Genomic DNA, 24,988 nt, shown 5'->3' on the forward strand with positions numbered 1-24,988 from the left:
CACACAGCACAGAACCACTAAATGAGGCAGATACCATGTATTTTATTTTATTTTTTTTTCCAGCAGCAGCAAGGGAGTAAAACATTCAGCCAGTGCAGCAACACAGAAACAAAAAGGCGGAAGTGCTTAATGCTCATTTGTGGAGCTATACGTCAAATCCTGCAAGAAGGGCACTGCTTGTGCCTTTACATGTTCATACTAGAGCAAAAATTCAAGTCAGAGAAGCCTCAACATTTCGATGAGCCTTTGGCAAAAGTGAGCCTTAGATCCTCTGAAAGAAAAGACAGTCTAGGAAGTGCCCGGAGAACACCACAAAATCGGCTTCACAAATTCCACAGATAGCAAAAATAGCTATAAAGATTATAATCTACTCATGGTATAATTTGGAGGAAATAAATTCCACTTGTTATCTGCTGGCATAGAAGAAGCATCTCGTTTCCTTCCATAAAGCAATAGCATTACTTTTATTTTTACAATTTTAGCTTTAGAAAAAAAGGTTATGGTTACTATAGCACCATCTTTTCTTTCATGTTACTTACAATCAGCAATTTTGATGCTTCATTTTAAAACGTTGTATCATAAAATTCAGCATCTCAGTCTTGTCTGGAACTATTGCAATGCATTTCAGATTCTTAAAATACAGAAATAACTATACATTCAAAATAAAGACATTATATACATAACATATTGATACTGTGACAAGATTTTAATCACTTCAGACACATTCGGTGTTTTCCCTTTCAATTTCAGAAGCTGGGTGAAAGAACACAAGTTGTCCTGCATTCCACACCAAAGAGCAGAACACAAACTGGAGAAGCTTCTAGGCAACATTTTTGATTAACTGGTAGTTACAATGGTATTTTGATTTGCCTGTGCTATGTTTATGTACACTAACGCTCTTTGGGAGAGGCCTGCAAGTTGGATGTAAGCTACTAGTATGAGCGAATAGCAGGAGGAACAGTCGAGCAGTCTTCTTCATTCAAAGTTTTGTCAATTACAGGTCTGTATTTCAAGGAAACCTAGAACAAAAAAAAAGAACAGAAAAAAAAAATAAGACAAAACTTGTATCTAAACATGACACCCTAGCTACAGGTTGTAGCTGTTGACTGTAACTGTTAGTCAGTTATTGACTGAATAACATGGATAACTGAATGGCTTGATTGATGTCAAGCTGTTTTCCCATTATTCATTTCATGCTGTAGTAGATGAACAATTGGTAACCTACAAGAAACATTTACATTCCACCCAGTTAACAGATGAATTTATTAAAACCAACAGTTTTATCAGAAGTGGTACTGAATGGAATGAATGGTACTGGAAGACTACTCCCTTGAAAAGGATGTTATCAACAGCTGTCCTCAACCATCTGACTTGACTTACCTTCCCAGACTTGACATCCACATACGAAAGGGTGTGCTTTCTCCAGTGCTCTTCAAATGGCTTGCGCTGTTGGCCTTGGAGTGGCTTGGAATAGTCAAACTCATCTATCCGTACCTAGGGAGATGATTATGTCAATATAGACCAGAAATTGGCACCTGTAAATCACCTCATAACCACATTATTAGTTTAATTGCAGTTGCAACTGTAAAACATGTCTCATAATAGCCAGCAAGCTTTACATTAACACTGACTGTATCAAAGTTCCAAGTCCTTGTTAAACTTCAGCATTTAAGATAACGTTTCTTGCAGAGAATGGCTATTCTGCCTTAATCAGGTCATGAATGTCTAAACAGGTTTTATTATGCCCCTGCTTTCACCTCTCTAATAATTACAATGCATTCATGGAACTACTTTTCTCTTAAGATCATTACCCGTCATTGCACACGCTGGTCATTTTATAAATAATAAATAGAGCAGGGCAGGTGAGACCACCATTAGCCTTAATTTCGTGAAAGTCTTCAGAGCCTTGAGTTAAGATGTATACATAATTCATCCAGGTCACGTAACAAGCAATGCAATGCCCAGGTCACAGAAAATGCATACCTTATAGTCCTCTCTGGCATGAGCACCCCGGGACTCCTTGCGAGCCTCAGCACCATAAATGGTTTGTAGAGCACAAAGCATCAGGTTTTGCAGTTCCAGGGTCTCCACCAAGTCAGTGTTCCACACAATACCTAGTCAAATATTTAAATAATGTGGAAGGTGCTCTATGAAGAAATTATTTCTTAATTTACTTCTATCTTAGTGCTGATACTTAGAATTAAACTAGGGGGGAAACCTGCTAGTTATACAAAGTTCTCCTTCATTAAGTATCTCCAAGGCAGAAGCCAAGTTCCATATAGGAACGTACCTTCATTTTAATTCCTACATTCTAAGCTATCACAACACTTCCTTTCTTGATGCTTGGTAGAGGTATCAAAGAAAGCCAGTTCAATTTCAGTATTTGAATAAATGTCTAAGAGTAGATGGAGAGAAACACACAACTGGGGTGGAGAAAGGGTACACCATAAGTAGCACTTAATTAACCAAGTCCTCCTAAGATACACCGCAAGACAATATCTGTATGCAGAGCTAAAATAAAAACAAACTTGGGTATTCAGCCTAAAAATAAAGTCTTACCACATTTTGACAACTGACTGGCCTTTTCAGAAGTTATTTACAAAGTTCCTCTTAGCATTTGAGCAACTTCACATCACGCTCTGAGACAACAGTAGCACTTACAGAGTTAATTCTGATTTCAGTGTCTACTTCTTTAAAAGAGTATACAAATAGAAAATGTTTAATAAGATCAAATACTTTGCTGATTACTGTGTTTAGGAATTAGGGTTCTATAAAATATTTCTGAAGATTCAAAATGGCCAAGTTTTTAAAAAAAAGGAAAAAACAGAAGATCTAAGAATTAAAAAAAAAACACTTTTCCCAGCACATACTCTGACCAAGGTATACTCTTTGCTATCAAATTACCTCTGTCAAATGTCTTTAGGTGAGCCAGATCACTATAAATCTGGCTAAGTTTCTCACAGCCCTCTTGTAGTACAGAGCCAGTACGAAACACAGCTGCATGGCTTTGCATTGTCTGCAAGACAGTAAAAACAAATTAGTCTCGTATGCCATATGGGCATAACATCCTGCACAACTTCATTAGCTTCAGCAGAACTGCTGACTTCAGACAGGCCTGCAGCGTGAAGAACAAGAAATAACATCCTTCTGTTCACCCCAGAGGAAAACCCATTCTATTATGCAGCGTATAACAGAAGCTTCTCCCCCCTTATTGCTGAGGACTTCAACAAGCTTACCTTCTGCATGTTAAGTCGCACTTCTGAAGTTCTTATGCTTCCATTAGCGAATCTTAATTTGTCAAGATTAGCAACTGATTCTTCACCAGCATCTGGTCTAATGGAAGGAACTGGCTCTCCTATTAAGGAAAAATTCAGTAAGTTTAGTAAGCAACTTTTTCTGGCAGATACATGAAGTAGTAACTACTGTGACTCAGATCTGAGTAAAACAGTAATTTCTTTGTCTAAGATACAGGTTTACTGTAACTTTCCTGAACCCCCACCAGAAGTATCCATAATACTTAAAAATAAAGTTCTCAGTAAAATATGTAAATCACATTCTTTCCTGTGATAGTTGGTTAGGAATCTAGCCAGTATATCTGGCTAAACTCTGCTCTTAATTCCATAAAAACTGTACTTTGATACAAATTATTCTAAACTTCTCACTGCCTGTGGCTCCTCACCACTTTCTCTTACACTTCCCTCGTCTCCTCATCCCCAAACCTCCCACCTTCTCTTGGCCCCATTAAGAGCTCTGTACCTTTTTACCAATACAGGAATCTATGTTGCTGGGTAACAAGCATGGCTAAGCCAGACACACAGCTCCTCAAAACCACACTTCATCTCTCATGTAGCCTTACATTCAGACTACTTAAAAACCTTCCCACAACTTCAAACTCAGAGAAACCACAGAAAGACTGGTCTGAGTACAAATGTATGCATTAACTGAGAGCAAAAAGCACTGGTAAACCTAAACTGATTCCATCATATACCACTATTTCATACACTGTTGTGTTTTTTTTTTTTTTTTTCAGTCTGTACAGTCTTATTCATTTGGACACCAAGCTATGAGAAAACAAGTAACTACTGGAATTCAGTTGCTCTTGTGGTGGTGGTGTTTTGTTTGTTTTAAGACCAGATTATTTAAAAAATAACATACAGCAGTGATAATCCATTTATAGTGGATGAGATATTACACCTTTTTATATTTCTTCTATTACTTGCACATGCAGTCCGCCTTATAAATCAACAAGGTGGCAATAAAATGCACTATATGAAAGAACTAAGTGTAAAACAAACTACACTGATGTAGAGGATGCAGTGCAGGACATAGGGAAGTCAAGTCTTCATAGTCAATATTCTGTTTTCCTGTTTGTGAAAAATCTCAACTGCTTTTGCCAACAACAAAACTGAGTACTGGTTTTAAGTCAATCAGTTTACAAAGCAAGTCTTAATGACAAGCAGTTGCACAGTTAAAAACCTGTAATATTAAAAGTATAAACACCAATTCCTGCATTTCCTAACAAATAATAGTCTAGGTCTAGTGTTCTTAATTTGAAGTAGATACCAACAACTCTCTGTTGCACAGAAATAAGATCATAAGCATAAACATCTGCATAAGAGTGAGACAAACTGTGAGACTTACCAGGCTTGCATGTTTCTGCAATTGTAAGGGCACAAGCACGGCCGAAGACCACCAGATCCAGAAGCGAGTTTGCTCCGAGTCTGTTTGCACCATGGACAGATGCAGATGCTGCTTCCCCACAGGCATATAGGCCAGGTACCACTTTGTCCTCACCGTTCACATGTGTAATCACCTAACATTTCAGATAGTTGATTAATACTCTTTTCTTAAACAGTTTTTAAGAACACAAGCCTCTTTATTTTTCAAATGCCACGTGCAAGTAGGGATGAAACACAACCATATGAACTTTTCCCCAACCCTAAAACTATAAATACCTTGGTTTTAAAGGGTAAGTAATAAACACAGCTAGCACTAAAACCTAAGATATCTTTAGTCATATTTAAGAAACAGAACCGAAAAAGAATACTTCACAATTCTGCAGCAAGTCAGACAAGCACAGGAAGCAAATCTGATCTGCATGCATTTCCAAGGAAAAATATGAATTAAAAAAATAAGTAGAATACGCTGAACCAGAAAAAATTCATGTGACACCATCAAACTGGCATATAATTAGTATGAGTTGAACGAATCTGTTTGAGTGTAATGATTATATGAGGTACAGTGAATTAAATATTGTGACAGAGTACTAGCTTGATCCCTGTTCAACTGTAGCCTATCCTCAAGCCAATACCAGAATCATTAACAGATGCAACAGGAACTGTAAACTTCACTTTAAAAGTGTCCCAGAGCTCCCAGATGGACTGGAACATGGTTCTCAAGTTATTCACAAAAACAAACTGGATTGTGTGTTTTAAGTACTCTAACATCATTATTTAGTTAATGTTATTCGGCACCCTTACATTTATATTTGGATAGTTGCTTCCTATTGCTAGATGAAAAAATACCTGAAGTGATCTGCACGACTGACCTGTCCTTTATAGTTCGTAGGAATACCGCCCATATTATAATGCACAGTGGGCAGAACAGGAATAGGCTCTTTAGTGACATCGACTCCAGCAAATATCATAGCTGTTTCTGAAATTCCTGGGAGACGAGTTGCCAGCTGTTGTGGTGGTAAATGGTGCAGCTGCAAATACACATGGTCTTTTTCAGGGCCACAGCCCCTATCAAAATAAAAAACAGGAGTATCAACAGTGGATCACACGACAGAAGTTTTTGCAAAAGTCAGTAATTTTTCTAAGCTACTTTGTTTCACCTGTGATTACCTTCCCAAAAATGAAAATTTAAAATTCATCTCTGACAAAAATACTGTCTAACATATTTGAAAAAGCTATTGAACGTGGCAGAATTTAAGTGCATTCTTCTCCTCCCAGCTTTCCTTTTACAATTATCCACAGTATTTAAGGCTTTAAACAACCTTATCTCCACAGAAAGATGGAAAATGTTATAATTGAGCAACTGTCTCTAGACCCAAGGAATTCAAACAGGAAACTCATAGCATCTTCTGTTCCCCTCTAAGGCAACATTTTTGCCTGAAATGCAGTGTTCAGCTAACACTTAAACCTCTATCTTATTAATTATCTGGTGCTTAACAAATGAACTACTGTATTGCATGTCATCTAATACAATTAAGCATTCATTCTGCAGCTTCATTAGAAGTATTTAACTAACCTTCCTTCCCGCATCTCTATGGTCATAGAACGAGACACGACATCCCTGGAAGCCAGATCTTTAGCAACAGGTGCGTATCTCTCCATGAATCTTTCACCTTGGCTGTTAATGAGAATACCTCCCTCTCCACGACACCCTTCTGTTATAAGGCAGCCAGCCCCATAGATACCTGCAAAGAAGGAAAACAACCATCACATGAAATGTTCTCAAGCCAGATTCCTAACCAACACAGCCAGGATTGCAGAAGCAAGGTCTACTTTTAAATAATACAAATAAGTCACATGGCTAAATTTAATTCTACCCTGATAGGAGAAATGAGTGCTGTTACTCCTTTCAAGCATTCTTCCTGGAAGGTGAGCAAGTTCATCTGGAACACCCATAGTATCTAAAACATTACAACGAGAAGAGAACTGCACCCACCAATACACAAGGAAATTCAGCAATTACTTTGTTCAAGATTCCAAAGTAAACCAGAAACTGATTATCTCAAGGTCAATCTGCTCATTTCTGCTGCCTCTTTTCCTGTGCTAAGGCAGTGCAGGATGGCTTCAAATTGTGTGGAATATAAAGGCTTACTGAGTATGGCCTTCCTTCTCCAAAGGAAAAGTCTATCCGTTAGTCTTCAGCATTGATTTATCATAGAAAATAAGAGTGCTGATGAAGCATTTGGTTATTCCATAACTTTCAACATAATTATCAGACAATTAAGCTTCTCTGACCAGAAAAAAACTTAGTTGTGTCAAATGAACATTGCATCTCTTATGATTACTTTTACAATATTACATTTGTTAAACTGTTCAAAAAGTTCACCATTTATCACAAGTTAAAACTCAGCATCTATTTAGCTACAAAAAAAAAAAACAAAAAACTTTTTTTAGTCTGTGACTATGCTATCCACAGTTTAGATATTGATCCTACGCTATAAAACATATAATAACATGTCTAAAATATATACCTTTACTTCAACTACTTTACTTCAATTACTCAATTTTCACAAAAGATTCTAATGTGCAACTTCCTAACATTTCAATCTATCTTACTGCTCCTGTATCCAATATCAAACATTGCATATACCCTTTAATATTTTAAACACAAGCGAAAACAAGTTTCATAAGTGAAGGAGTTCCAACTAGGAATTTGTAAAGTCTTTTAGCGTTGTAACAACACCTTTATATTTAACTGGTATTACATCAGCTTAGACCTTTCTCATATATTATAATAGTTGTACTCGCAGATTTATATTCTGCAGCAGCTGCAGACAAGTCTGAACATCCACCAGAGGCATCTAATAAAGTGTTGCAGGAAAATGCAAACTGACAAGCTCATTCTAAAACCACAAAAATTCTTCTCATCATATTAAAAACAATCTTGCAAGTGCTATTTCATACTCTGTTAATCATATTCCATACCTGTAGGGTGAAACTGTACGAACTCCAAGTCCTGGCAAGGAAGGCCAGCTCGTGTGACCATAGCAGTGCCATCACCCGTACTTGTATGAGCAGATGTACAACTGAAATAAGTGCGGCCATACCCTCTAAAGAAAACACGGAGTTAACAAAATTAGCAAGACAAAGCAAATAAAAATAAGCAAAAAAAAAAAAAAAAAAAACCACACACATCCAAACCTATACTCAACTACACTGTTTGCACAAATATGGAACTAGAAAGCATGTTAACAAGCAAGATGCCTGACTTTTGCCACGTCCTGTACTAAGTTCAACCAAAACCAAACCAAATTGGCATTGTCCCATTACACATACCTGAAAAATGACTAGTGGAAGAAGGCCCAAGAAAAAGACCACTTCAAAGCAGAATAGTTAGGTTTATAACAAACTTTTTTTGCCAGAAAGAAAGTCACTTCAGAATGTTCTCTCAATCCAATTCCAGCAGACCCTATTTGAACTATTACGTGAAGTTTTAGCAAAAATAGCTTGTAACAATAGCTTATATGATCAATATTTCCCCTGATTGGATATGCTTACATTTGAAAAACTTGTATAAAACTCACAGTCACTAATAGCAAATTTTTAAGCCTGGAAGCTAACAGGTTTGCTTTAATGTTATTGAGCACTGCCAATGCTCCCAGTTTCAGGACAAATTCTCAGAAGAGATATTAACCTACTTATTGTACATAGCTCAAGGAACTTCAGTATGAACACAGCCTTGGCTTTCATAAAACCATGCTGCAACTGGCAAACTTAGTATTATCTACCCTACCGAAACAGATAGGAGACAATAATCAGAAGTCTAATCCATACATAATGCCACACATTTCAGCTCCATGTTGTTCTAGAATTTGAAGCTAGACCTCATACTAAATTTATACTTGAACATAAAGGTAATAGTTTTGTGTTTTGTTTTTTTCTTAAGAAATGACTGAATTTGTAGGTGGGGGATAGGTGAAAAATTGTATTTTTCTAGTCAACATGTCACCTCCACACTGTGGAGTCGGACACATGCACAAGATACCCAGCCCTCCAACTAGCAGCACTCTCAATTTTCCATCTTTTGTCACAAAGATTACATTACCCAGTGGCAATGACAGTGTTCTTTGCTCTAAAACGATGTATAGAACCATCTTCTATGCAAAGGGCAATAACACCACGACACTCTCCATTTTCCATGAGCAGGTCCAAGGCAAAATATTCAACAAAGTAGCTGGTATCATATCTTAGAGACTAGAGGAAAATAAAAAAAAAAAAAAAAAGCAATTTTAATGATTAAAAAAACACAAACTTAAGTAACTATTCTTCAAAACTGTCTACGCATATAGGCTGCATAAGGAAAAGAAAAATACAACCTTCCATTGATTCTTAAGGAAGCCAGTTTCCCTGGAAATCTCTATAAACACAAGCTAACTATCTAATCCAGCTCAAAGAGATACACACACACGGTTACCAAACCGCTGAATTCTGAGAAGGCATAGCTAGAGAGCAAGAGGCATTCTTTCACCCTACGTTTGGCAACACTTGAGTCAGCCGCAGAGCTTGACACGTGTACAAGCACGTATCACCAGGTCTGCCTCCGAGAAGCAGAAGCCATCTCCAGAAGCCAAGCATATAAACAGAACCAGCAGGCGTCATCAAGCCAAATGTATTCTTTCGTGCCCTCGAGGATCAGATTTGTGTCTGGCAGCACAGATCGTTTCTATTGCAGCAACAAGTCTAGTATTAACCTGAAGGACAGTAATTAGCTAACTACTAAGTAAATGAAAAGCATTAGCTATTAGATACCTAATTTTAGGTTTTAAGTAGCTTACTTCCAATTTAAAAAGAACCAAATCTTTTGTAGCTATGCTTTGTAGAACTGACAGGACCAGATGCTGAAACTAGTTATTCACTTGCCATAGAGAAAGCTCAGAAGGGCATTGGAGCCCTTTACAACATTTATAGCTCATTCCTCCACGCTCCCTCCTTTCAGATGAGTAACAAAAAATGCTGTCTGGTACCTTTTATCAGAGTTCCCCAAAGCCACGACGTCAACTTTTTTTAGAGGATGGAAAAAGAAAAAGAAAAGATATTTGGGAAAGCTTAGATAAATATTGTCTGGGTCTAGTTAACAGGTGCAGAAGCTGTGACAATAAAAACTACTTCAGACCACAAAGCCAACAGTGTATGCTATTTAACATCCACTGCCTTCAGGACAACCATTACAAACATGATCTTCACAATCTTTCAATATATTCCAATTTCCATGTACTCCTGACAAAAAAGCAAGCATCACCTAGGTGGCATCCTTCCACAGTGACACAAAAAGGAAGGAAATCCAGAATTGGTATCACTCGTTCTCTCAGATTCCTCCCTGATACACATGCGAGTCATTTTGTTTTTCTTTCTTTCAGTGTCAGAAGGTATCATTGACTGCAAATAAAAAGACAAGTTCTACTTCACAGCTTCTTACCCTGCCATACAGAGTATGCAACAGCGAGTGTCCTGTCCGGTCTGCAACACAGCAGCACCTGTGGGCCTGTCCTCCTTTTCCAAACTGAAGGCTCTGTCCACCAAATGCACGTTGGTAGATTTTTCCTTCTTCTGTTCTACTGAATGGCATCCCGTAATTCTCCAGCTGTTGAACCCAAATACAAGCATCAGGAATAGCGCATAATAAACAGGAAATTACCATGTTCCTAGTAAGATCTCTTTGGGAGCTACCCTGTCGTGAATGAACTTGAATGAACTGAGTTGAAATCAGTGCCAGTGAATCTCACCTCTATCACGGCAGCCGGGGCTTGCTCCGTCATGTAGTGTATGGCATCCTGGTCACCCAGCCAGTCGGAGCCTTTCACTGTGTCGTAGAAATGCCACCTCCAGTTATCGTCCTCCATGTTTCCCAGAGCTGCATTGATCCCTCCCTGAAAATGAAAACACATTTTCCTAGAACTGTATCAGTGAAGCAAAGCTTTAGTAGGTTTTCCTGGTTTGTGTTAGAATCTTTTACCATTTATGCCTCTAAAAACAAGCAATACAGTAAAGTCAGATATCACATGGTTATAAAAAAACTGTGCAATTTATCAATTTCACAATGGCCTGTACCTTATTATGTTTTGTATAACACAATGGCTTGCAAAGTTACAAAGAATGCAATGAAGAAGAATTGAACAGAAGCTGAACATATACACTTAGTTGAAACAATTTTGGAGGAATACATCATACGTACAGTGGAAGTGTGGCCCTGGCACATCATGTTCATGTGCATATCCAGATCTTCCAGCTCTTACAGTGCTTTTTTTTAAATTATTATTATTTTTATTTTTTACACATTTGTTCTACCTCATTTCTCACCTGTGCAGCAACAGTATGAGACCTGGTGGGGAACAGCTTTGTAACACACGCCGTATTAAAGCCAGCCTCTGACAAACCAAATGCAGCCCGCAGGCCTGCTCCCCCTGCACCCACAACAACTGCGTCGAACTCATGGTCCACTACTGGATACTGCGTGGAAATCTAGGAGAAAAAAAAAATCAGTTTGTTATGGTCACAACTGTGCAAACTAAACCAAACTGTGTAGACACAAGCAATGTATTTCAGCTAGACAATCTCATTACTGGATTGAACACAACCCTCCACCAAAGCCAAGCACCAGACGCAACACAGAAAGCTGTCCCTGACAGCATCTCTCTGAAGCTTTGACCTGTTAGTTAAGACACAGAAAGTGTGAACATACCGAATCAGAAACCTTCGTAGAAGCGTGTTTCTTTCCATAGACTGTGAAGTGCAAGTTGCGTGCAAGAGTCTGGCACGCCGCTGGCCACTGTGGGAAGAAATCAAGACAACTGTTGTAGACCAAATGTTACCACAAGAAAGATTTCCAGTGTTCTCAGCCACTCCACCTTTACAATAACCATTTACTTGCCACTGATTCACAAATATTGCCTCAACATATTTTAGAGTTACATGTGGTGAAGTTTGAGCTTTCCTTCACCCATAACTAGGAAAAACAACAGTTCTGACAGGATGAGGGACAGAGCTGCATGTACCAGAAAGTCACAGCCTATCTATTCACTTCACTCTAACCAACCAGTCTCCCAGAGCTCTCTGAGGCTGCACTGGCAGAAGTTTGTTTGCAACTCATACCCTACATTATTCCACTCTTCTTACATAAGCAAGGATGAAGACAACTTTACAAGAACCACAGGAACTATTGTAAAATACCTGTCTTAGGTCAAAAAATGCTCAGAATTTGATTTCAGGTGCTTAAGAACAGAGAAGAATTAAAAAAAAAAAGGTGGGGAATGCTGTTCCGTATCATCATTGCTTCAAAAGGCAGATATATTTTTCTTGCTTTCATTCTCTATTAAGTAGTAGGCAATGTAGAACAATTTATTCTCTTCTGACTGAAGCACAGTTTTCCCTTTCTGTAGGGTTATTCTCTGTCCCCTGGCATGTTCAAAAACAAAACAAAGACATAAAAAACAACACCCACACCTAACCAGCATCCAGTCCTGGCTTTGATAGGTTAAAACAACTGGAGTGTTAGTCTCCACAGTACAAATCAACAATTTCTTGGAATTTAGTATTCCTTCTCTACACTGTTCAGAAAAATGCATCTAATTGAGCATGTACTGATTGATCAGAACAGCAAGACAGTCATACCAGTGACCTGCACAGTGATATCATCACTCCTCCATTTGAAACACCACTCTTGCATTTTGGATTGTATTTGTCTTTTCCAGCAACTATTATAGCCATGGTTTAATCACCTTACAACACGCTAACAAGCTGGGCTTCTCTGGAACTTCCCAATACCCATCTCTTCCCTGCCCCTGAAATGAACTACATTACCCTTTCCTTGGTCTAGTTTTGTCATCTCCCGTAGTTTCTTCAAATTATCTTCTTGCACAACAGTGAATCTGATGTGTCATCATACTTGCTAACACAGTTCTGTGTTTTTTGTTTGTTTTTTTTAACAGCCAAGAGATTTAGGTAAGATCATTACAGAAGATCAGTATTAAAACTTTTCCTAAGGACTTCTGCTAGCACTCCCTTCTCAGCAGGGATTCCCCTCCCTTTTCCCTTGCTCTGTTATCACACCCTGGGGCAATTCCACGTCCATCTTCCCATGTTAAGTCACCTTCATTAACACTGCACGAACAGAATCGGATTAAGCAATCTGCTGGCAGCCAGATGAAACAGAAGTACCAGATGTAATTTATCTGCAAGGCAACTCACTCAACCATTTCACATCACGCTAAAATAGGGCGTCCTCCATACAGAGAAACTGCTTCCAAAGGCCTGAGATCAGCTGAGGTTTAGACCAGCACAACTCCAACTGACACGATGGGCTACAAGATCTGGCAGCCATGCGTTCCCTACAATATACCACTGCTGCTGCTTGTTTCCAAAACGTCCCAATAGTAGCACAGCTCCTGTTACTGCAATAAGTTATTTCTTGGGGGTGAACAACACAGTTGGTTAGTTAGCAATGGAAATCTTTGCTGTGTGTAAAGACAGCACGCAAACAACAGGTTTGTGCATGCTTAGCGCCACTTAGAGAAAGCATAAATTGTGGTTATGCCCTAAAGCATAGAAAGAAGTTGTCCTATTTTTCCTGAGTAAACAAAGCAAACAGCCTGCTACAATAATACCCAGGGAGAGTTCTGCCACAACGCTTTGCACTTAATTTCCTTTTTTGAAGGAAAATGTTTGTTTTCTGAAGTTGCTGTACCACACTTCCGCGGCCCTATCGGTTAAGTTTTGAAAGACGTTTTTCAGCAGAGGATTCTAGAAACATATTAAAAAAAAAAAAAAAGGAAAAGGAAAAACACACAGTTCTAGTGGATTCTTGTCCATATATTGGCTTTTGCTAGGGAGAAACTTTAGAAAGAATACAGACGCTCTTCCAGCCTTTCTATCTAGGACAGGGCCAGCTGCAGCCCTGCTCGCAGCTCTCATTTCTCTATTTCTCGTCAGGGATCGCGCCCGGCCTTCGATCTGTGCCCCCCCCCCCCCCGCTGCCCCAACGGCTCCCGGCCCCCGCAGGCCCCTCGGGACAGCCCCGGGGGAGCTCGCTGAGGGCTCCCAGCCCCGGGGCTGACCCGCCAAGGTCACGGGGCGGCCCTCGGGGCGGCAGGGCCGGGAGGGAAGGGAAGGGCCAGGGCCGGGCCCGGACTCACCGCCCTCGCCGCCGGCCGCAGCCACCGCCTGGCGCAGCCCCGCGCCGCCACCACCGCCGCCGCCATCTCGCAGGGAGCCAGCAGCGCGCATGCGCGGGGTCGCCGCCGCCACCGGCGCCGTTATCCGGTGAGGGCCCCGGAGGGAGAAACCAAGTGTGTTTGTAGGGGGGGAGAGAAACGGGGAAATGTAGGTGTTCGCAGGTACACAGTGCGGAGTCACCCCAAACCTTCCTCCCCATATACACAACGAGAGAGAGCAGGGATGCAGCCAGGCTCCCGGCAGCGCTCAGCGCTGGAGCGAGTAATTTCGCTGCTCCCCCCTTGGCGTCCCCCCCGTGCTTCAAATGGGACAGCCGAGAGGGGCGGGGCCGGCAGCTCAGGGGCAGCAGCGGCTTCCCGGGGCGCTGCGCCGGCGGCGGCCCGAAGGCGTCCGGAAACACCCGAAGGGGCCCGAGGGCACCCCGAGGGGGCCCGAAGACACCCGAGGGCACCCCGAAGGCATTCCGAAGGCGCCCGAAGAGTGCCGAAGAGTCCCGAAGGCAGCCCGAAGACACCCGAGGGAACCCGAAGTGTGCCGAGGGCGCTGAGGCGTCCGTTAGGCGCTGCCTCAGGGCGCGGTGCGGGCCGGCGGCAGGGCGCCCCCATGAACAACCTGAACGAGCCCCCCGGCTGGAACATCCTGCCCAACCGGCGGGAGCCCGGCGAGGAGGGCGGCCGGTGGAACTACGCCCTGCTGGTGCCCATGCTGGGCCTGGCGGCCTTCCGTGAGTAGCGCCGGGGGCGGGCAGCCCGCGTCCCTCAGGCCGCCGGGGGGGGTCTGAGCTGGCTGGGAAAGGGGGAGGAAAAACCGCTTGGGCCACTGAGTTACTTCATCAGGGGCAAAATTAATCATCCGTAGCCATTCTGCAGGTTGCTCTAACCCCACTCGTACGTTGCAGGTTGGATCTGGACCAGAGAATGTCAGAAGGAAATAGAAAAGGAGAAAAACGAGTATTACAGAAAGCATTCGTCTCTGCAGAAGGACCTGGAGGCCAAATACCGGGATACGATCACGGAAAGCCGCCGCACGGTTGCTCACCTGGAGCTGGAGCTTGAAAAGGAGCGCAACAGGACCCTGAGCTACCGTGAAGCCCTCGTGTCCCAGAGCCGCAAGCTGGTGGAAGAGAGGAGAAGCCTAGAGCAGGAGCAGGAGAAGCTGGAGAGGGAAAAACAAGTTCTTCTGCGCTCGGGAGCAGCAGGTAACTTGTACCAAAGTTGCCTGGCAAAGGAAGAAGAATGGCAAAAGAGAGCCAACGCTTTGCTAAAAGAATTTGAAGATGGACTGAAAGAAAGACAGGAGATCTACTGCAGTCTTGTGGTACCCAGAAGCCAGAGACTAGAAATAGAGAAAAATTTGCTAGTTAAAGCGGCAACTGACCCTGTTGCTCTGGATCTACATATGGAAAGTGGCTTAAAAGATATTTTCAAACATGACAACTACTGTGGCAACCTGCTGAACAGAAGCAGAAGTCAAAATGGAAGACTTATGTGGTTGTATTTGAGATATTGGGAACTAGCTATTGAACTGCAAAAGTTCAAGAGGGTAGAAAAAGCAATGTTAGGAAAACGATAGGGGGAGTAATGGTGTTTCATGTGGTCTGCTGTGAAGAGTAGGGACAATCACAGTCATAGTCCGAAGCTGTTACGTTTTCGTTCTGTGTTTCAATTTCTACTCTTCACTGCATTTGTATTTGCATGGGACGTGCAGTGTTGGTGCCTTTCCTTTCACTAACAGCAGATGCTCCAGTGAGCTGTGCATGCTCTAAAACTGTGTGTTTGTCTTGCAGACTGCAGTGTGCTCCAGAGATATGCAAGCTTCCATAGGGATCAGAAGGAGCTAAACAAAAGTCACTTCAGAGTAATTTACCAAGTTGGAGGTTGTACTCTATCAACAGAAAAGTGAGATTCGTCTCCGCTATGTGGGCTGCACGCTGTGCTCTGTATGCATGCATTGCGTGCTGCCTCAGCGCTGTCTTTTTTAAGCAAGACTGATTTTGAGCCAGGTCTTTGGAAGAGACCATGATTGAGCAAGATGCTTGTCACATAAGCCGTATGCGTATATACATACATTTATACAAATATATATGTGTGTGTGTGCGCATATGTATCTGTGTGTATGTATATATATCAAAAATGTATGTATGAGCACTCTGAGAGGGGAATAGTGTGATCACGCTTCAGGTTAATCGGTCTTTCATCATCTTCCAGGCTTAAAATACAAATAGGACTTTATGGACAAAACTTCCAAACGATGCTACCTAAAATAACACTTAAACAAACAGATTGAGGAGAGCCTCACTGGAGCTAGGGAGACATGTTTGAATATTAAAGTAATATATAAACTTGAAGTTGTATCCTCATAATACAATAGAAATGTTGACAATGCTTACGTTTTTCTCTCAGTTAAGGTTTCGGTGATAACCTAACAGTGTGCCTCTATTATGCACATCACCGTGCTGCTGCCTCTGCATCCCAGTGCACTTAGGGTACGTGTTCCAGGAACCTCCGTAGTCACTGCGCCTGGCACTGTTGCTTGTTCAGGCTCTGATTGCTGTGCTCAGAAGGGTGGCAGCCACCCTTCTCCCCTGACCACCTCTGTTCTCCCAGACCCAAAGTACACTTTTCCACAACTCTGAAATTTTGAGCTTACAGTGCACCCCTTCACATACCCATGACCGTGGAAATCCTGCAGATGTACAAGTTCTGTAAAGACTTAAGGAGAGCTTTTTCCTTTAATTACCACAATAAACATACATAGATATAAACAATAAATACCCCAGTGGGTTTCCATGCGTGAAATCCCTTAGCTCCTTGTAGAGCACAGGAACCACCTTCAGTTTCAAAAGTGCCATGTGCTTTGGAGTGGAAGTCTTTTTTTCCTTCTCCTTTCTAATCCAGCCTTAGACCCCAAAGGGAAAACCGTTACCCTGTTGTCTATAATGTGGTCTTTGCTACTTGACTTCAATCATTGTTGGTAGGTTGTCACTTTTTAGTTAGCATTTCTTTATTAACTGAGGGATAGACTTGCCAAACATGTTTGCTCTGGGCCATCAGCTATTGCATGGCCCAGAAACAATCCAGCTTGGTGGATGCCCATCCAATTTAACAGAACTCTAGCAGATGTGGACATTAAACAAAATTCTTAAACATGTTTGTTTCCAAAATGCTCAGTTTTCCATCTGTTATTTTGCTCACCTTGTTGGTGCCAATTGTGTTGTATTGAATTATTAACCTCTTATGGACTGGTTTTTATTTTTAAATAAAGTTTAAGTGGACAAACATGGAAGGAAAAAAAAAAAAGAGATACTACCACAGACACCAGAAAGGCCAAAGGTTATCTGGATGCCAAGTTTATGCAGGTTCAGCCGTGAGAATGTGATTGAGTTAACGTTGGTGTGACAACCTCAGCCAAGCAGCTCTAGCTGGCCATATCCACGTGCCCTAATTGCCCAGTAGAACAAATAATTTAGAACAACTTAACTCGTGTGCCGTTCCTTCAGGATGTGGAAAGTGTCTGCCCGCCCAGCCACAGTGCAGTTCATATGGACGTGCAAGCAGTTAGAGCAACTCAGCTGAACAGCTGTAGACAGTGAATCAAAGCCCATATATTCAAGACTCGTGCCCCGACTTTGTGCATCTTCACTCGTTCTTAATACTAAATGAAGAAACATCCTATGCTTTTTTCAATTTTTCATAGTTTATGTCCCTGACATCAAAATATTTAAAGAAAACATACTCAGGAAGTGAAATACTTTTCAGTATAAATAAATGATTGGAAGCATCACGTGCTTGATCATATGTGGTTAGATGCAAAGGAATAAATACAATCACTTCTTTAGAAGTGTCAACTATTTGCACAGCTGATTGTTGAACTATTGTTCATGGACACTTTGCAGATCAGTGTATTAAGATCAAGGAGTTTTTCTGAGGAGGATTTTTGAAAGCATGAAACTGGTTTAGAAGCACCAGTCCTATTAGTTTCTACCAAAACTCCTGTTTCTTAGTGTGTTAAGTATTTTTGAAATAGTCCCCTTTTGTAAGTTATTATGTTGAAAGTTCTATTATGAGCTTGATCTTGCCCTCCAGCTGTTCTGGATTACTGATTTGTTTGAAAGTGTCTGTATGTAGAATGAAGGAATAATTTGTTTTCAAAATATTTAATGAAGGAATGAAGTGTTTTGTTGGTTGGTGTTTGTTTTTTGTTTGTTTGTTTTGTTTTGTTATGAAAATACAAACTCACCTGTTAAACAATAAAAATAATAAAAACCCTTACATCTCTTCTGCACTGTTGTGTTACTTGGGCACGGTGGGTGGGAGGAATGGAATTGTACACCAACTTCCTAAGCACTGTTAATATCGCCTCAGATTAAAATTACTGCACTTGTTCAAATCTTGAGTTTGGGGGTTCTTTTTAATGCATCTATTGTCTAGATGGTTCTCACATTTGTGGGCCATAGCCTCTCAAGCAATATTCTGGTGGGAAGAAGTGTCCCTGAAATTGAGGTCTGCGGGCTCTTTTGGAAAAAGAAAATTGTCATTCGCTAAACAATACACAATCGTCATTCACAGCTCTGAAGGTTTCCACGATGCCAAGGCTTACATAGCTGGGGAGCCCTGCAGATGTGAAGGGTGCGAGGGCTAGATCGTAGCATTAGGAGGATGGGCTGCTAAAGAATGGTCACCTTTCAGCATGTACATGTGATAAGTCTGCTGTGCAGCAGCACTGATGGTGGAGATGTACAGATCACCCGAGTGGCAAGCTTCATTGCAAATGGACAAGCACAGTCCTAGCATGTAGCCCTACTCGCAAGGTACCGCTGTCTGAGAAATTACTATGTAAGGAGTTGTGCAAGGTGACTAATTACAGACAGATTATGGATAGCCACCAGAAAAAGTAAAAAGAGAAAACATTGCTGGTAAAGTAGCCCTGAAAGTGCTCGCTGCTTTATGTACTACTAATGGGAACAGACAAAAATGTGAAAGTAAATGCTACCTACAAAAACAGAGTCCAAGGAAGAGACTATTTCTTCACTTTTCTCTTTACAACTGCTCCTGCAGGTTTGCATTTCTTAGACACCTCACTTCCAAACTTGATTTACACAGTACAAACAAAATCTTCAGCTAGTTTCACATTACTGTATACTGCCCCCCCTTGTGGCTAATCGCTCTTCTTGCCAGCAGCCTAAGCAGCACCACTCTGTTTTTGTAAGTGATTGGATCATAACAATAAGAAAGACAAAAAGTAATGTGCTTTTCAGCGACCAAGAGAGAATGAACTTACCTGCAGCAAACTGGGCCTTGTGGTAGACTTCTATGCAGAGATAGCATGCAGGACTGGTTCAGCAACATATCAGCATCTCATTATATACCACAGCACTGGAAAAGGAAACAGTAACAACCTTAATTAAAGCACACTTTTCATTGCTTAATGAACATAGAAAGCAACAACCTCCAACCATACAACATGTTTTGTTGCTTGCTAGAGGAGAGATGCCCTGAAGCCCAGTGTCAACAAGAAGAGCAAAACAAAGAAGGAAGATGATGCTGGAACTGAGTTTACTCCAGTGAAATGTTTATATACAAAGCTGAAGCCAGTGTCACATAAACTACGAGTATATAGAAAATAAAGATGATGCCTATTTGTAGAAAAGAGGAGGAGAAGTGCCACATGGGAAAGAGTGACAGGTCTGTTCTGAACGAACTCTAGCAGCCATGATGTTCACAGCTTGTTCCATTTAATTCTGTGGCTATTGTGTTACTTCCACAATAAACATGGCAATTTTTAGGCATGTCAGATTACTGAAGGAAACTCCCTGACACCATAAAAGCATTCCTGAATGGGTTGTTCACGGAAGTCATTGTATATGGCACCCTACCTCTGTTGTGTTCCCAATAGCCTAAAACAGAGTAGAGTAACAGCTCAGTGCTGTTCTGTTTCTCCTCTGTGGTGGCACAGAATGACTTCTTGGGAACATCCAGAAAAGTTTACAATAGCATAGGAAGAGATTTAGCCTCCAAAGTTTATTGGGCTTCTTGTATCCCTACTTGAATTGCTGTGGAAGTGATGATGGCAGCCTGGCAGCACACACATGGGAAATAAATCATGCCAGCTGAGGAGCTGTGCCTTTGGCTATTTATCAGGTAGAGTTAGAGAACAACAGAGCATAAAACCTAGACCAAGTTAAAGATCTGCAGAATATTTCCTGATATGGTAGAATCTATAACCACTTGCTGTTGAATATTAGCCCTAAAACTAAATGACTGAAATATTTCGTCTGTGTATCTACCGTACTGGTAGGATCATTAGAGTCTCCTGGGCTGGTAATTTTGAGTATCCTCCTGAACGTGGGGCTCAGTCCGCCTTCTTTGTGTAGCTGTTCAAGGATTTTGCCCATTGTTAACTCACATAAGGATTTCTTATTTTCTCTGTGTATTATACAAGAAGGTCCAAGCAGACTATCAGAGACAGCATTTTGTTTGAACAATGTTCATCTTCACTTTTGTTACATCTTCCCCACTTCACTGTTCCATGTAAGAATCCTGTGCTTCAGGCACCCTGCTGGAGGGTTACCACTCTCTTTACATTTCCATCTTTTCCTGTTTGAGGCTCACCACACAACCTTTGCTTTGCACAGTCCTCTTCTTCGTCACCCTCAATAGCTGATTCAGGCTGCTTTTTGCCTCGGGTGATAGCAGCAGGAGGAACAGGAGGAGCAGATACTAAACCACTATGCCTTGGCTTTCATTTCAGATGCTTGCCACCACCAGATTACCTACATGTGGAGAGAAGCACTTTACAGATGATGTTTCTCCACTTTGAGGGCTGCTCTGCAGAAGGGGCATGATGTAGCTCTGAAAGGAATACAGCAAATCTGACATGAGCATGTTCAAAAGTAAAAACAGCTGCAAAAATGTTACTACATAGAAAGGTTAAATTTACATCTCTTTCTCAGCTTTATTCTTCAAAAATTGTTGAATTTTTAGCAAAGTTAAAATAAATCCATCTGAAGAAAAATATTGTGAGGGAATGAAATAGAAGTATTTTACAATTCTCTAGTTACAATCTTTGGCTCAGTGAGAATGCTAGTGAAGTCTGAAAATGCAATAGCTAATGTTACGTGCATTTTATGCAACAGGAAATAGTTGAGGACTTCTGAAAATAATGATAATAATTTACCACTGAAAAGATGGAAGGAGGTAGTAAGTGAGGAATCTACCAATGTCTTGACTGTTTGTAACACAGTCTTCCCAGTAACACAATTTGAATCTGTAAAATGTATCCAAGAGATGTTGTATAGTCTTCATCTACAGACGTGTTCAAGACCTGACTGAATAAAGCACTCAGCGGCCTGGCCTGATCCAACAGATCCTGCTTAGAGAAGGAGGTTGTGCTAAACAGCTTGTCGTGTGTCTTCCAACCTGAATAGCTCTCGTTAAACTCTTAACCATGACCAGCTCCGTCTTAGTGTAAGAAAAAGATATTACGTACAATGTACTTTTTTTTTTTTTTTTTTCCTACAGGAAATTTGCATAGTATCCCAATGATGCCACATATTTTGTTATGCCGGGGTGAGAGAGGGAGCACCAGCTAGACAGGGTAGAGTAAAATGAAGGAAAGAATGTAGTGTTGTCACCTCTGCTGGTGGCTGGAAATCATTTCACCCAGGTGCACTGGCAAACTGGTCAATGTGGGAATGTGGAAGTAGGGAACTTGTTTATTCTGCTGTAAAAACGGCAGAATAACAAAAGCACATATAGAGATATGTGCTTGTCATACTAGCAGACAGATTCTTCACCTCTCTACAGGCATCTGCAAACCTTTATATTCATTCCATGAGAAGTATAGATGCATGTGACCAAGGGTCAAATGACCAAAACTATACAAAGAGTAGTTGTGATTACTGTATATGTTGCTTTGAGAAGTACAAGCTGACTGAAAAAAGTTTAATTAACTCTGGTGAGATATTGCTGTAGAATCACTAGAGTAAGATTTTATACCAGTATTTGCTACAGTAATAAAAAGGATCAGAAAAATGAATTCTAACAGCATGGGATGTTGTAAAGCACGATTAGAGAATAAACTTGGTGTTTATGATTAATTGCCTTTAGCTGCAAAGCTCTATAAACATCAGTCTCAAAATATTTGCAGTTATAGACTCATCCTGTGTCATACCAGGAGTATTAGAATTGCAAAGAAATAAACAAACTGTATTTCACTGTATTTTACTGTATTTCATGAAACTATGACTAGACGCAAGCCTCTTAAATTGCTTCTGCTCTCTGCTCTCTCAGTGGCTTTGAAGTAATGTTTTTGTTTGTTTGTTTGTTTTTCCTGGAAAGAACATACCTGTCCTGTCATTCTGGTTGCTCCTTGTCCTCCCCTTCACAGCACCCAGTCAGCAGAGGTTCCCATGTGCCCTGGCTGGAGGGCAGAGGGCAGGTGCTTCAGCCAGACGCTTCAGTCAGTCAATTCAATTAATTCACAGAAAAGACAACAATGTCCTTCTCTCTGTGGGATGCTTTTCTGCAGGTTTAGAGAGCTTTGCTGGCCCAGGAGTGCCAACACCAAGAGAACCGAGCAAGGCCAGAAGCAGGAAAAGCTGCTGGGTGGCTGACCTGGGAGAGGGTATCAGCCCCACCCGCACCTCAGGGGGCAGGGCAAGGAGGGTTTTCCTCCCTCTTTTCCATGGCAGCCAAAACCATCTGTGTCACTCAAGCCAGGCCTGCTGAAAAAAGCCCTCTGCCTCAACCAGAAGTGCTTCCACCTCATGTTTGCGCCTGCCCATGCCAGGCCACCACAGGAGATGGACATGTTGGGGGGTGCCAAAGCCAGGAGCCCCTCACGCCATGCACAGACCTGGCCCACAGAGGGAAGCAGGAGGCTTCCTCCTTGCTCTTGTCTTCATTTACATCTCTGGTATCCTTCTGCCATAGCTGCTTTCCCCTTCCATTGCCACATCTCTTTCTGAATGTCTTTGTTGTCCTGACAGATGAAAGACATCTTCAGCTAAGAATACTATACATATATTCTTCCACAAATATATATATGTGTATACGTTCCAATAACATATAAGACCTCTAGAAAGGGACATTTCCTTTTCAATCACATTAACTTGTGAAAAATTGGTATGTTGAAAGTGTGGGTGTAGCTGACAAAAAGCCAATGCGTGATTAGAAATGGTTAATCACAAATAATCCAATCTAAAGGTAAGATCCATTTTCTCCTGCATTTGCAATTAGCTGTTGGCAGAATATGTCTTGTTTGTCAGCTTCTATTGTGAAAAGATTGATTTCATAGAGCTTATTGGCCATAACAAACCCTGTGGGACGTGCCCTAAGCCTAGCATAACTTGAAGAAGTTTATCACAGAACAAAGGAAAGGGCCTGGTGATAGCTTGTCACTGGCTCTGTGTGGCAATGCACAGCCTTGTGCTGCAATTAGTGTGAATTAATTTGAGAAATCTTGTCCCCCAGCACGTCAGAGGGCAAGAGCAGGCACAAGCCATCTTCTGCAAGAGCAGCCGATGCAACTTGTTTGTTCCAGTCCACATGGTGGCAATGTAGGCAACCCCTCCGTGCCACTGCAGCTCCTCTTGGAGCTGGTGGCAGTGCCACTCACTGCAGGTGCTCCGGAGAAAGGCACAGCGCGGCGAGGTCATTACTCCTGCAATTACACCGATAAAGAAATTTGAGCTAGATGCTATACCAGCATATTTGCTCCCGCAAATGTTTAACAGCTAACAACCACTGGAACCAGGTATTATCAAAGTAAAATAAACTTCTCCAGAAATTTGGATTAATGCAGCAGAGTGCAATTTGAAACGTGGTTTTGGATCCCGATGCAAATTGCTCGCATGTGAAGCTTAACAAAGATAAATTTTCATATCATCTGAACACAACTGTGCATTTATTTCATATCCTGTTGATTTATCCTCAGTTTCATTCCCAAAGGAGGCTACATTTGTTCCTTCAATATCAGTTTACACTGTGCCTGAAGAGAAACGTGCTTTTTTAGAATAAATTCTATAAGAAATCTTGATTGTCAAGGATTTATGATCACATGGAGTCATTTCTTTATAGCTGTAAGACAAATTGTTTGGACATTATGTAATCATGATCTGATTCAGAATCTGATCATAAGATATAGAAATGTCATATATAGATATATCCAGATATAGAAACTCAAGAGTTTCTATATATGACTTTGCAAAACTCTAGAAGTGAAGCCTGCAAGTCAGGGAAAATAGAAATATTATGACCTAAACTAGAGGAGGATGTTTGCTTTGCCTGTTTGTCATCTGCCTGCCATTTATTACTATCTCGTTTCCTATAACGTGAATGTTTGGATTCTCTCCGTCTGTTTCAGGCAGAATAATAACCCAGATGAGCCTGAAGCTCGTGGAACCTGCAGTTTCTTGCTGTTGACCAAGAAGTCAACGTCCTTCTCTGGAAGTTGAAGAGCTGGGATCTGAGAGTTCTGTATTGTCATTTATAAATGAAAAATGATTTTTCTGTACAAGGGAAGCACAGTGAATGCAATCCTTTTGAACATCAGTAAAGCTGTTGCCTTACAGGAGATATAAACTGAACAAAGAACAAAGTAAATATCTGATGATGATGGCAAACTGTGCTGAAAGCAGAAATGATGGTCCAGAAGAAAGTTACTAATGCAGTTCCTCAAGGATCAGCTTAGGAACAAATCTTTTGTCATTCTTACACTAATGACCAAAAACAAAAGAAGTAGCATTTTTATGAAACACTCATGATGCAAGCTCAGAGGTATCATTAATGATGAAAAAGTAGATTATTATTCAGGAACTAAGGAAGTAGCTCAATGTATTAGAGTTCCATAAAAAAATATGCTTTAGGTAACTGAGAAAAAAAAAATAAATATAGCCTGCTGCAGGCTAAGAAGCACCTGAGGAGAAGAAAAGCTTTGATCCAGTGGTAATCAGGAGACAGCTAATCTGCGGAACTGACGAGGTCAAGACAAAGGTGAGTGATACGACTCAGCAGATTGATAGAGATATTTTAAGTACAGTTAGGGAAGTACTAGTACCTGATTACAAGGCACAGGGAAAATCC

General features: G+C 41.1%; 2 protein-coding genes across 2 annotated transcripts; one reads left to right on the top strand and one right to left on the bottom strand.

The window, feature by feature from the left end:
• Nucleotides 1-22: 22 nt before the first annotated feature.
• Nucleotides 23-14,011, bottom strand: SDHA (succinate dehydrogenase complex flavoprotein subunit A). The gene is made up of 15 exons (XM_082754649.1): nucleotides 13,865-14,011; nucleotides 11,416-11,502; nucleotides 11,034-11,195; nucleotides 10,460-10,603; nucleotides 10,153-10,317; nucleotides 8,782-8,930; nucleotides 7,662-7,786; nucleotides 6,253-6,421; nucleotides 5,549-5,744; nucleotides 4,642-4,813; nucleotides 3,237-3,355; nucleotides 2,905-3,016; nucleotides 1,984-2,114; nucleotides 1,381-1,494; nucleotides 23-1,019 (listed from the first exon to the last, which is right to left on the bottom strand). The coding sequence occupies exons 1-15, from the start codon at nucleotides 13,928-13,930 to the stop codon at nucleotides 933-935; spliced, it is 1,998 nt and encodes a 665-aa protein (XP_082610775.1). The 5' UTR covers nucleotides 13,931-14,011; the 3' UTR covers nucleotides 23-932.
• A 249-nt stretch (nucleotides 14,012-14,260) lies between these two features.
• On the top strand, nucleotides 14,261-18,258 carry CCDC127 (coiled-coil domain containing 127). The gene is made up of 2 exons (XM_082754650.1): nucleotides 14,261-14,628; nucleotides 14,803-18,258. The coding sequence occupies exons 1-2, from the start codon at nucleotides 14,508-14,510 to the stop codon at nucleotides 15,474-15,476; spliced, it is 795 nt and encodes a 264-aa protein (XP_082610776.1). The 5' UTR covers nucleotides 14,261-14,507; the 3' UTR covers nucleotides 15,477-18,258.
• The last annotated feature ends 6,730 nt before the right edge of the window (nucleotides 18,259-24,988 follow it).

The sequence above is a fragment of the Aythya marila genome, assembly GCF_965140915.1.
Source record: "Aythya marila genome assembly, chromosome: 2".
Lineage (NCBI taxonomy): Eukaryota > Metazoa > Chordata > Aves > Anseriformes > Anatidae > Aythya > Aythya marila.

Bases quoted from the DNA above. Each gene is read 5' to 3' on its own strand.
- CCDC127 (XM_082754650.1), top strand. From the start codon at position 14,508: ATGAACAACCTGAACGAGCCCCCCGGCTGGAACATCCTGCCCAACCGG. The intron at 14,629-14,802 runs GTGAGTAGCGCC...CGTACGTTGCAG, and splicing joins GCTGGGCCTGGCGGCCTTCC to GTTGGATCTGGACCAGAGAA.
- SDHA (XM_082754649.1), bottom strand. From the start codon at position 13,930: ATGGCGGCGGCGGTGGTGGCGGCGCGGGGCTGCGCCAGGCGGTGGCTG. The intron at 5,745-6,252 runs GTTAGTTAAATA...TTATTTTGATAG, and splicing joins ATAGAGATGCGGGAAGGAAG to GGGCTGTGGCCCTGAAAAAG. The intron at 1,495-1,983 runs GTATGCATTTTC...TCATCTCCCTAG, and splicing joins ATGCCAGAGAGGACTATAAG to GTACGGATAGATGAGTTTGA.